General features: G+C 37.1%; 3 protein-coding genes across 4 annotated transcripts; all 3 read left to right on the top strand.

Moving 5' to 3' along the window:
* The first annotated feature begins 1,612 nt into the window (after positions 1-1,612).
* On the top strand, positions 1,613-3,670 carry LOC108893144 (cytochrome c oxidase assembly factor 4 homolog, mitochondrial). 2 transcript variants are annotated; one of them, XM_018690991.2, is made up of 2 exons: positions 1,613-1,778; positions 2,465-3,670. In XM_018690991.2, the coding sequence occupies exon 2, from the start codon at positions 2,492-2,494 to the stop codon at positions 2,741-2,743; it is 252 nt and encodes an 83-aa protein (XP_018546507.1). In that variant the 5' UTR covers positions 1,613-1,778; positions 2,465-2,491; the 3' UTR covers positions 2,744-3,670. The 2 variants fall into 2 exon arrangements, with proteins under 2 accessions (XP_018546507.1, XP_018546506.1); XM_018690990.2 differs by having other exon boundaries at positions 1,618-1,782.
* Positions 3,671-5,061: 1,391 nt separating this feature from the next.
* On the top strand, positions 5,062-6,116 carry LOC108893200 (olfactory receptor 1M1-like). Its single transcript, XM_018691058.1, has one exon. It carries the CDS (start codon positions 5,124-5,126, stop codon positions 6,114-6,116), a length of 993 nt encoding a protein of 330 aa, XP_018546574.1. The 5' UTR covers positions 5,062-5,123.
* A 2,734-nt stretch (positions 6,117-8,850) lies between these two features.
* On the top strand, positions 8,851-9,834 carry LOC108893199 (olfactory receptor 2AT4-like). The gene has a single exon (XM_018691057.1). It carries the CDS (start codon positions 8,851-8,853, stop codon positions 9,832-9,834), a length of 984 nt encoding a protein of 327 aa, XP_018546573.1.
* The last annotated feature ends 1,704 nt before the right edge of the window (positions 9,835-11,538 follow it).

Raw genomic sequence — 11,538 nt, 5'->3', positions numbered from 1 at the left:
CAATTTCCTTTTCCAACCTAAAGCAATCTGTGGAAGGGTTTTTCTGAGTCAACAGCATTTGTTTGTATTTCAGTGTAACTGTGTGATATATGATGGCTCTGGACTTAATCTGTTACTGCAAGAATTCTTTCTAAAAAAAAACTCCTTGACTTTCTTTTATTGTATCTCACATTTATATCCCTCTTAAACTGTCTGATAAAACATAAAGTCTAGTTACTGTGTTTACCTGAGGGACTTGCAAAGCTTGTAAGTCAGTGTTCCTGTTCAGAAATGCATTTTGTAGTCACCCTGTATTGAGTTTTACAAGCTAAGGTGGCTCCAAAGGTTCATTACATCACTAAGAAGGCACAGCTCTTTATATGAAAACACACACTGGCTTAAATGTTTTATTCTTCTATGGTTCAGCTCTGTAAAATTATATATAAAAATAAAGAATTGCAGAGAGAAAGGGAGTTTAGAGGAATCCAAATTTAAAAAGTTTACCATGAACAATATATCCAACTCAGTGAGCTGAGACTACACACACAATTGAAAGCTTTTATTGCAGTCAGAGGAGATGGGAGAAGGCCAACGACAAATGTGCAATAACTTGCGGTAAATTAAGTTTAAAGTTTGAATGGAAGTTAGTGTGTGTAAGGTCTTTTGGGAGGCTGAAAATGTATAAAACAAAGCAGAATCTGTAGGTTAGTTTTAGGACTGAACCGAGGGGAATCAGAGTACATCTGGAGGAGTGTCAAGGCAAAAACTTCCGCCTTTCTCTTGAGGCTCTTTGAAAGCAGGAGTAATTTCAATTAAATGACAGCCTCACACCAAGACTCAGTGTACACCCACACTTATTTCCTCTCCATCACTAATTGGTTTTAATTCCTAATAGGTGCAACTGAAATTGATTAGCTTAACTAAAAATGCTCAAATTGAGCTCATTATAATAACTTTGTTTTGGCTCACCATGGCCTGTTTAATGATAAATGTAGCCTCAAAGAACATTATGCAATGGACGAGTCATTGTGTGTTTGTGACTGTTTATTCACTCTGTGCACAGTTCACAAACTGTCTTGCACTTCTATAGAGCATCACATGAGAGTGTCACAAAAGTTTCTGACTCTACATTCCCTGGAAACAAAGATAACTATTCAAATTAACCAGTGGTTACACCGTGGATGGCTACAGTTATTGGTTACTTTGCAGATTCCCTTATTATGATATATATTTATGTTTAAAACATATTCTTATGTTTTACTACTACTCTACTAAGTATTACCCAACTATATATTCTATGTTGCAAGAGCTGCAGATATCCAAAACAGTTACATGAAGGTTTAGACCATTTGCAACTGTACCAGCAAATATGGCGTAATTACTTCTGCTTCTGCTCTTGCACTCCACTGCATGACCAATATGATCTTTGATCAGTTTTTATCTTTTTTGAACATAAATAACACACATACATATACTCAGCTAAAATCTAGTAACCTAACATAGTTCACACAATTCTTCAGCCATTTGTTCTTAAAGGTGTACATACTCAATGATAAGTCGACTACAACTGACGCACGACACGACTTCAAGATTAGCTGAGATCTTGTCATGCAGCGGAACTGATGTCTGCATACACGGAAGTATTGTACGGTTGCACTTTCGTCCTCCACTCACATATGTCCCCCATGAAACACTTATAACATTGACTTTGTGGTTGGTTATGAAAAGTCTAGGGTCGTTGCAGGTTGTGGAAACTTAATGCCAGGACCTCGACGGACAATTTCACCCGGAGAGAACAAGTAGGTGAGAGGAACGGGAACATTTGTGCTAGCTGGAGTAATGTCTAATAATGTCTAATGAGTGTATGGTGCAGCAGAAGGAAGTATTCTTATTTTACCTATACGGGTAAAAGGCCTATATTAAAAATCGCACTGAAGTTTAAGTACAAAAGTATTATTAGTAAAGCGTACTCCGCATTAAAAGATGTAAAAGTAGTCACTGTGCAGCATGCCCCCTTTGAGTGCTATTCGGTGTATGCAAATGTTTAGCACCAAAATATATATTTTGTTCATGTTCGAGCTCATTTTGACTGTTCATCATTACATCTATCTGTAAAATTGTGATTAATTTTATAGCAGTTAAATGTATTCATGGACAAAAATGGAAATATACAAGTAAAGTACAAACTCATACAGTACAGTACAAACATTGAACAAATGTTAAATCTCACCACTGCTGCTACGTAAAGATGTGTGTTAAATTTACACTATACAAATCATATAATTATTTTTAAATCATTTAATGCTCTTTTGCAAAAGCATTTTCTGATACATAGAAAAATAAGGGCCGTACAAGACAGACTCATAATGGATAATAGACAGTATGTTTAGAACTGAAATACAAACTGTAAAGTTTGTTGAATTACTACTGATTTTACAGGTGTAGATTCAAATTAAATAATTATGACATCCTGTGTTTTCCCTAGGGGACTGTGAGTCAGCACTGAAACAGGATGGCATCCCCTTCACCCCATGACCGCAGCCGGAAAGACGACGAGGACGACCCGGTTGAACAGATGATAACCCGCACCGGCTGTGCCGAGCTACATTATGCTGTGCAGGAGTGCATGGCTGAACACCAGGACTGGCGAGTGTGCCAGACACAAGTCCAGACTTTCAAAGACTGCATGATGAATTTCCAGAAGGCCCGAAAAGAGCAGCTGATGAAACAGCACCAAACCTCCACAGAGTCTGCTGCCAGCTGAACTTGCCAAACAACACACACACACTGGCTGGGGTTTGTTCTGGACTTGCATCACATGGTTGAAGTGGAAAGACTGACTGAATCTAATTTAATAATTCGTGATGACAATAAAGTATGAGCAGCTACATAAAATGCTGGATTTAATTTCAGTACATGCCTTGATGAGTACTGTTAAGGGTTCCATAAGGGACAAAAATGTTTGCTTATGATGAAAAAACTCCTAAAAAATCCAATATTTGTCATTTGTTTTTCATGTGTAGTATCAACCTGGCAATTCTTTAAAAGCAGCATGGAATACTTAGACTTACAGTGAACTCACTCCACTGATATTTCTAAGGTTAAATGTCAAGGAAAACAAAAACAAAAGAGAAAGAAACACTTTGCTGCCTTGTTGGTGTTCAGGTGTGTGCTTATTTATGAATGTCAGATCAGTTGTTGTGATTTTGATTTACTATAATATATTCATGGCCTCCAGTAGTGGCCCTACATCCCAAAATCTCTTCCCAGCCCACTAACTGTTTAAAATTAGGAACTTTGGGACAACAAAAAATAAAGGAAGAATCTGTTCGGCAGCGTGAAGAGAACAAACTTACTAACCAACATTGGTTAATATGTTTGTTTTGAATAACAAGTTTTAATCTTAATTTTTAAGTTTTAATGGTTAAACTTCTTAATACGTGCAAGAGAGATTAATTAGTCTCAAGTTCAAACAGTAAAAGGGTGGTTTGTCACAGCACAAAGGTCATTAAGCAGCAGTCTCTGGTGATGACTTTACAAATTGGGCCCATTAGAACCATGGCCTGATTAATGACTGATGCACCCTCAGTGAACACTTAACTATTTGCTCATTGTGTACAAACTAAAACACAAACCATTTTGGAAATTCTTACAGATTTATACTGAGTGAAATAAAAGTGTAACACAAACATTTTTTTATCTGGAGTATATTTGTTAAGGACATATTTATCCAGTCCACACAAATCTCTGCCTCCTCTGAGCTGCCACTAAACTGTGTTCAAATTGATCAGTGATCAGAAAGTAACAGAACAGCTGTTACACTCTGCTCTCACAATAGATGAATAAAGTTATTACTATTCATGGATCAAATTAATGTCATTAATAGGGAGCTGCAAAATGACTTCCTCTGCATCTGAGAGGAGCTTTACCACTGGATATCAGTCAGTAAAAGTATATCTTCCACTGTCTATAGGTCAGACATTCCCCCAGGTATAATGACTCAACTGTCTTTTTGCAATTCTGTCAGTGTTCAGCTATTTCTGACACAAAAAACTTAATGCTAAAATTATAATGCAATGCAAAAGCAGTGCTTCACAATGATCATCACACCCAAATGAGTGAAAGTGTCACAAAAGCAAATGTCTGTCTAGAGTATATAAGTCAGGGACATATTTATTCAGTATTTGATTCTACACAAATCTCTGCCTCCTCTGTTCTGCAGCTAAACTGTTCAAATCGATCAGTGACTGCAGTGTGGATGGCACTGATTTTACTGCAATCTGACGAATCTGTCTGCTGTCACAAGAGATCACAGTTGTGATGAAGAAAGTTTATCATCATCATGTTTTCATTGAGCGTAGGTTACACAGAGTTGTTGGTGTTGGGTGTGCTGTGTGTGTTTGTGTGTGCATCATTTGTGGAGGTTGAGTTGGCTTCTCTCTCACTCTCTGATGACCATTCTGTGTCAGTAAATCTTTTCAATATCATGTAGACCATCAGTGTAGAGAAGGCCACACTGGACACCACAGAATAACATTAAGTAATTTTGTCATATTTGTAAAATGATATTAAAGTATAATAAAAAAAAGTATTAGTGCTTATTATGTGAACCTAACTCAGCTGTTATTGAAACATTATGTGTGTAATCCAGAGCTACGTTAGTAAGGTTGCATGTTTTTAAAAGTTTTATGCGATGCTTCAACTCAGTAAATCATCATTCAGAACAATTATTAGATGTTTTTACTTTGAGAGAGAGAACTTCTGTCACAGCAAGCTACACCCCTGCTCTCTACGGATTAAATTAATGTCATCAGTAGGCTAAGTTTTATCTCTGGAGATTAGTCAGGAAAAGTTTATCTTCCACTGTCCACAAGTCAGACATACCTGCTGCGTTTGGATGCAGCATCCAACAGAGCTGCTGCTGAACCATCTCTAACAGATCCTCAGGTATGGAACAACTGCTTAGCACATACACACACATTTGAACTTATTGAGGATATACTTCATATATGGCTAATTTACATGTGCTCATCAAACATGTGGTTATATTTATAGAGCTTTAATGTACAATATGATGTGATTTCTCTGTTCTTTAGACTGGAGAACTTTTACACAAGGGCTGTGCTCCAGCCTCCAGCTGAACTATGTCCTTTCTCAGGACTGTTTTAAACGACTCTGTCATCATTCATCCTCCAGGTTTCTATATCATCGGATTTCAGACGTTTCCCTACATTAGTGTCTACTTCATCTTTCTAGCGTTTGTTTATGTGGTCACGGTTCTGTTCAATAGTCTGGTGATCTATGTAATTGCCTTTAATCACTGTTTACACACTCCAAAGTTTTTGGCTGTGGTCAACCTTGCAGTAATTGATGTAATCTTAAACACATGTACTATTCCCAACATGATAAAGATATTTCTAATTAAGGACAACTTTATTCCATTCAATTTATGTTTAGTGCAAATGTATGTATACTATACATTTGCATCATTGGAGTCATATGCTCTTGCTATACTTGCCTATGACCGGTTAATTGCAATATGTTTCCCTCTGCGTCAGAACTCAATCAACACATTGCGGATCATGTCTTGTATTATCGGCCTGACTTGGTCTCTTGGCCTGGGAGTCACAGCATTTTCAACAGGTATAATGACCCGACTGTCTTTCTGCAATTCTGTCAGAGTGTTCAGCTATTTCTGTGACTATGCCCCTGTGTTTAGACTCGCCTGTAATGATTACACATTACAGTGGTCTGTGGCCTCTTTGCTTACTTTCTTGCTCCTTGTGGGACCCTTTACTTTCATTCTTCTGTCTTATGTCACCATCCTGGTGACAGTGTTCAGGATGAAGTCACTGGACAGTCGGGTGAAAGCTTTGGCCACTTGTGTTGAGCATCTGATTCTTGTTGCTGTGTTTTACATTCCTCTTGTTGTCATTTTCACGATTGGGTTTTATCTGGGAGTCATTCACCCAGACCAGCGTGTGCTGAGCCTGTCACTGGCCTCTTGCCTCCCACCCTGCATCAATCCTATTGTATATTCACTGAAAACTAAAGAGATCAAAACCAGAGCCCTGGCACTGGTCAGAAAAAATAAAATTGGCACACAACAAATATACCAGCAAAAAATCTATCCTTAGAGGTTTAATAAAACACAGCAACAATTAAGGACCAATATGTCAGAAGATGAACTGTGTATAAAATTATAATTTCTGTCAATAAAAAGGTGCCAAATTGGTCACTAGTTCACTAGTTTGGTTTAACCACGAGGTCATCTTTGTGAAGTAGGCGATGAACAGGGTACCGTGCTGCAAACCATATGATTTAATTTTGACATAATTTAATTAAAGTTGTAATTATGGGGAATATACTAATGCATACCCATCTTTTGACTGTGGTGAGTCAAATACAAGTATCATTTGACACTTTTACCACCTTTACGTAACATCTATCTGTACCTGTGCACTGTGTTGAAAAAATTGTTCAAATTGTCATTTTTTCCCTACATTTGTGATTTTTTACAGACATTATATCTATTCTCAATACCCTGTTCATTCTAGGTCAATGTCATATCACTGTAAATAAAACAGCATTACATAATTTAAAAAAGAAATCAGGACAAAAAAAACAAAAAAATCAGATGGTTTTGGGCAAACAAATACTATAGGAAAATCCCCGTTCTGTTAACAGTACTACAAATGAATCCAAACAGATGTCATTGTAAAAGTATTTTTTTTTTAATTGTGCATGCGCAGGTTTCTACTAAGCTACTACTAAGCTTAATTGGTTGTGTAGAGCTACACTATGCCATTATGGAGTGTGTAAGCAAACAAAGATCAGACACTCACCCAGCTGGCTAGATGGCCTGTTCAGGAGATAACCCTGAGACAATGAGGCTTTAAGTATCGCCATTCTTTTCTCTTTATATGTAGCAGTTTTCTCTGTGTCAAGATTTGAATATAAATTGTAGTAAACCTGCTTTTCAGACAAACAAAAGCACATAAAAGACTTTGCAGGAGGCTTGTTTGATTTTAGGAGTTAGGGTGGATTCAAATTTGAGAAAACACATGACTGTGCTGTTGAATGTAAGATGCACTGACTCCATTTCAGTATCATTAAACCCCAGTGAAAGTGCCATATAAACACTGGCATGTATATATGCCCCAGCGTCATCACAGAACAGGTTTAAAGAATCTGTCACTCAAAACTTAATGCTAAAATTATAATGTTTCAGAGTATAAAAATGTAGAAACTCTGAATTTTTATTTATTAAAACTCTGTGCAGGGTCTGTAAGATGTGATGCAAACAGCAGTGCTTTATAATGAACACGAAACACAATCGAGTGAATGAGCTGCTGAATATAATATTACAAATAAAATTTTTATTAAAATGAAAACTGTAGATGCAACTCTGGTTTTTAAGTGCCAGCGTTGTAGTCACAAACACAGAGGGAGTCTAACAAAGCCAATGGTAACCAATGATATCCTGAGTTTAAATGGTAAATGGACATTAGTTAATGTAAAACTCTTAAGAAGGAAGTTGGCAAAGTGCAAAGTCCAAGGCTCCTGGCCAAAAGTGTATTCCGAATGAAATAAAAGCTTCACATAAACAGTAGTGTACACTTTCACCTATTTCACCTCAAGTTTTTATTTATTTTTCTTCTTAACAGGTGCAACTGAGACTAATTAATCTGAATTTTAAACAGTAAAAGGTTTGTTTGTTACAAACAAGGTCATTAATCAAAATTCTCTAGTGATGGCATCACACCTTGGGCTCATTAGAATCATTTTGTTTTGGCTACAATGGACTGTTTAATGATAAATGCATCCTTAGGGAACATTATGCAAAAAATAAGTCATTATATTGCACTGTTTACTTAGTGCATACCAAGTTCAAAATGTTTGGTTAGAAGACTACATTTAAATATATCTAGATATGGAACGCAACATAATTATTCCTCCTCTGAGTTTCACACAACGAAGCAGAGGTGGCAAAATCAATCAATGACTGAACTGAGGATGGTCCTGATTTCACTCTCATCCGGCTGGGGCAATATAGTGCTCTTGGACTGGACTCAGATTTTTCAATTACATTTTTTAGTTTGAGAAAGTTACATACAACACATTGAGATAAGGTGGGGGCTAGAGGGTACAAGACCATTCAGCTCAATCACTACAGAGTAGCGACAACCACAGGTAATTAAGGTCTTAAATGCATGCAGTTGACATACTCATATGGAGTTCTTTATACAATTCAAACACTTTTGGTGCTATTGGCTTTACAAAAATGAAGTTAGGCTGAGTACTTGTCAGTCTGGGGGGCATGTGCCTAATGGTCTCCCTGACTTGACTGTTACAGCTACATGACGTCCCTATCATGACCTATTTTATTGTATTTCATTTTATTCTGATGGGATTACATGCACAGTAACCTAGGCTTTAAGAGGAGTGATGAGATGATCAGACTCATTAATTCATAATAATTGAATGTTTGTTTTTAATGCATAATAAGTTTAATCAAAATAAGCCACAGCCCTGTTCTCTATGGATCAAATTAATATCTTTGACTTTCTCAGTATCAGTAGGAAGCTTTATCTCTGGGGATCAATGAGGAAAGTATATCTTCCACTGTCAAAGGGTCTGACATTCAGCCATTTGAATGCTGCTGCTGGAGTCAGCAGCATTCAGGATCGATGTTAACCTGGTGATCAGGTGAGGTTAATTTGCTGACTCTTATCACATATGCACACATTTAAACTTACTGAGAAAGTATCCTAAACACAGTGTTGACTGGAATCATTGTATTGATGTATTCATGTGCATAATATGATTTGATTTCCCTATTTTCAGACTGAAGAGCTGAAGAGCTCAACTATGTCCTTTCTCAGGACTGTTTTAAACAACTCTGTCATCATTCATCCTCCAGGTTTCTATATCATCGGATTTCAGACGTTTCCCTACATTAGTGTCTACTTCATCTTTCTAGCGTTTGTTTATGTGGTCACGGTTCTGTTCAATAGTCTGGTGATCTATGTAATTGCCTTTAATCACTGTTTACACACTCCAAAGTTTTTGGCTGTGGTCAACCTCGCAGTAATTGATGTAATCTTAAACACATGTACTATTCCCAACATGATAAAGATATTTCTAATTAAGGACAACTTTATTCCATTCAACTTATGTTTAGTACAAATGTTTGTCTACTATGCTTTTGGGACTTTGGAGTCATATGCTCTTGCTATACTTGCCTATGACCGGTTAATTGCAATATGTTTCCCTCTGCGTCAGAACTCAATCAACACACTGCAGAAGATGTCTTGTATTATCAGCCTGACTTGGTGTTTTGCTTTGGGAATCATTGCATTTTCAACAGGTATAATGACTCGACTGTCTTTCTGCAATTCTGTCAGAGTGTTCAGCTATTTCTGTGACTATGCCCCTGTGTTTAGACTCGCCTGTAATGATTACACAATGCAGTGGTCTGTGGCCTCTTTGCTTACTTTCTTGCTCCTTGTGGGACCCTTTACTTTCATTCTTCTGTCTTATGTCACCATCCTGGTGACAGTGTTCAGGATGAAGTCACTGGACAGTCGGGTGAAAGCTTTGGCCACTTGTGTTGAGCATCTGATTCTTGTTGCTGTGTTTTACATTCCTCTCATTACCATCTTTACTATTGGGTTTTATTTGCGACTTATTGACCCAGACCAGCGTGTGCTGAGCCTGTCACTGGCCTCTTGCCTCCCACCCTGCATCAATCCTATTGTATATTCACTGAAAACTAAAGAGATCAAAACCAGAGCCCTGGCACTGGTCAGAAAAAATAAAATTGGCACAGACCAAAGTAAGAGCAAGCCTTGACACTACACATAAAAAAATATCCATTAAAAATTCAATTTTCAAACCTTCTACTCTTAAAATATAAATATAAACAAATTATTACTGTACAGGTTTTTTTTTTTTTTTTTTTTTGGGGGGGGGGGGGGGGGGGGGTACTTATTTTTTGCTTTTTGCTGCATTTTCATGGTCTGTGTACTGTATTTCTTTCCAAAGATTAAATTCTTGCCATATCATACATACATGGCAGCAGAAAATCAGTTTTTGCTCCACTGTTTGAGAAACTAATAAAACAAGACATTTGTATTTGCTGGGAAAAACAAGGAGTTGGATACGCTCTTGCTAAAAATGTAGTGTAGCTTTTTGTGCAGCTGAATATCAAGACAAGATGTGTGAGTCAGAGCCAGGTTTTGATTTTCTGATGAAGCAGCAGCCAGCCTCGTCATCTCAACATGCTGTGCCACATAGCGTGATGAGATGTGTTTTGCCTGAAAATACACTGTCTTTACCCACTGACCACACTTAATATATATATTATTCCATAATTATATATATGGCATATAATTATTTCAGATTATAAGTATAAGTAGTATAAGCAGTATAAGCGGCTATATAAACCCTGATTTGGACTATTCAGAGCATGGGATCAGAGGAACATTTGAGGCATCAAGCAAACACCTCTACTCTATAAATAACTACATGTTGTGCCATCTTGTAAAAACTTTAATGCTAAAATATATATTTTATTTATCCTGTACTCTTGTAACTCTGTATAATTAAGAAACAATATAACAATTTATTACATAGTACTTTAATCTTTACACAGTGGTGGACACAGACTAGAGGATGGTATTATGATGAGTGACTGACCTCTAGTGGGTTCATGTGTATAGTGCAAGCTGCACCAAGAGTGACAGTCATTAATCTAAGATAGCACTTCATTGTCTACTGCTACATTTGAAAAATGGCAAATTGCAATTGCCGCTGAGTTATGAGTTTAATTTTCTTCTTGTGTAGTAATTAACAGGTCCACTGCCTTATGAAGGGAGCAATTTGTGAGTCTATTCCTCTGCTGCATAATTAATAGACCTAGTTCATGTATACACTTTCATCACCTGCCCAAATACATCCTCCATGAAGCAATACAATAACTGATAGTGTTGATATGAAAAGCTTATAGTTGTTAATGTTATGGATACTTGAAATTTTGGCCCCTTGATCAACAAGGATAAAACAATATGGTCAAGCATGAATGAGAGGAAAAACTTTCATCCCATCCTCTATGACTTAGGCTAATGGTATATATTAACAATTTGTGAATGATATCTTGTTTCTGCCAAATCCTTGTTTAATACATTCATGCCTAAAACAACTTTTTGCTGCTGTCCCATAACGCTTACTGAACCTAGATGCTTATAGTGGCCTGGCACGATTTAGCACATCCCAGATGGACCATTGCACATCATCTTTGCCTTTAGTTCCATTTCAGCCAACCTGCTCGTTACAGGTGTTCAGTGCTCATCAAATTTGTTAACACAAGGATAATGAAAGTGCTGACTCACCAAATGGAGGATGAACTTCAGAGTGATCTGGCAGGATAAAAAAAAGTTTAAAGTCAAATACCATGAACGAGTGCAGGTGTTTACATTATATACAAATACAACAACACTCACCAACTCAAATGCTGCTGCTAACAGGGTTCAGACGAGTGCTTTCATTGCTGGTACC

The sequence above is a fragment of the Lates calcarifer genome, linkage group LG20 (genome assembly GCF_001640805.2).
Source record: "Lates calcarifer isolate ASB-BC8 linkage group LG20, TLL_Latcal_v3, whole genome shotgun sequence".
Taxonomy (NCBI): domain Eukaryota; kingdom Metazoa; phylum Chordata; class Actinopteri; family Centropomidae; genus Lates; species Lates calcarifer.
Note: the sequence above shows the minus strand (reverse complement) of the source record. Positions and strands in the feature narration are given on the sequence as shown.

What these genes read in the sequence shown, in the direction of transcription:
- LOC108893200 (XM_018691058.1), top strand. Translation starts at nt 5,124, where the DNA reads ATGTCCTTTCTCAGGACTGTTTTAAACGACTCTGTCATCATTCATCCT.
- LOC108893144 (XM_018690991.2), top strand. Translation starts at nt 2,492, where the DNA reads ATGGCATCCCCTTCACCCCATGACCGCAGCCGGAAAGACGACGAGGAC.
- LOC108893199 (XM_018691057.1), top strand. Translation starts at nt 8,851, where the DNA reads ATGTCCTTTCTCAGGACTGTTTTAAACAACTCTGTCATCATTCATCCT.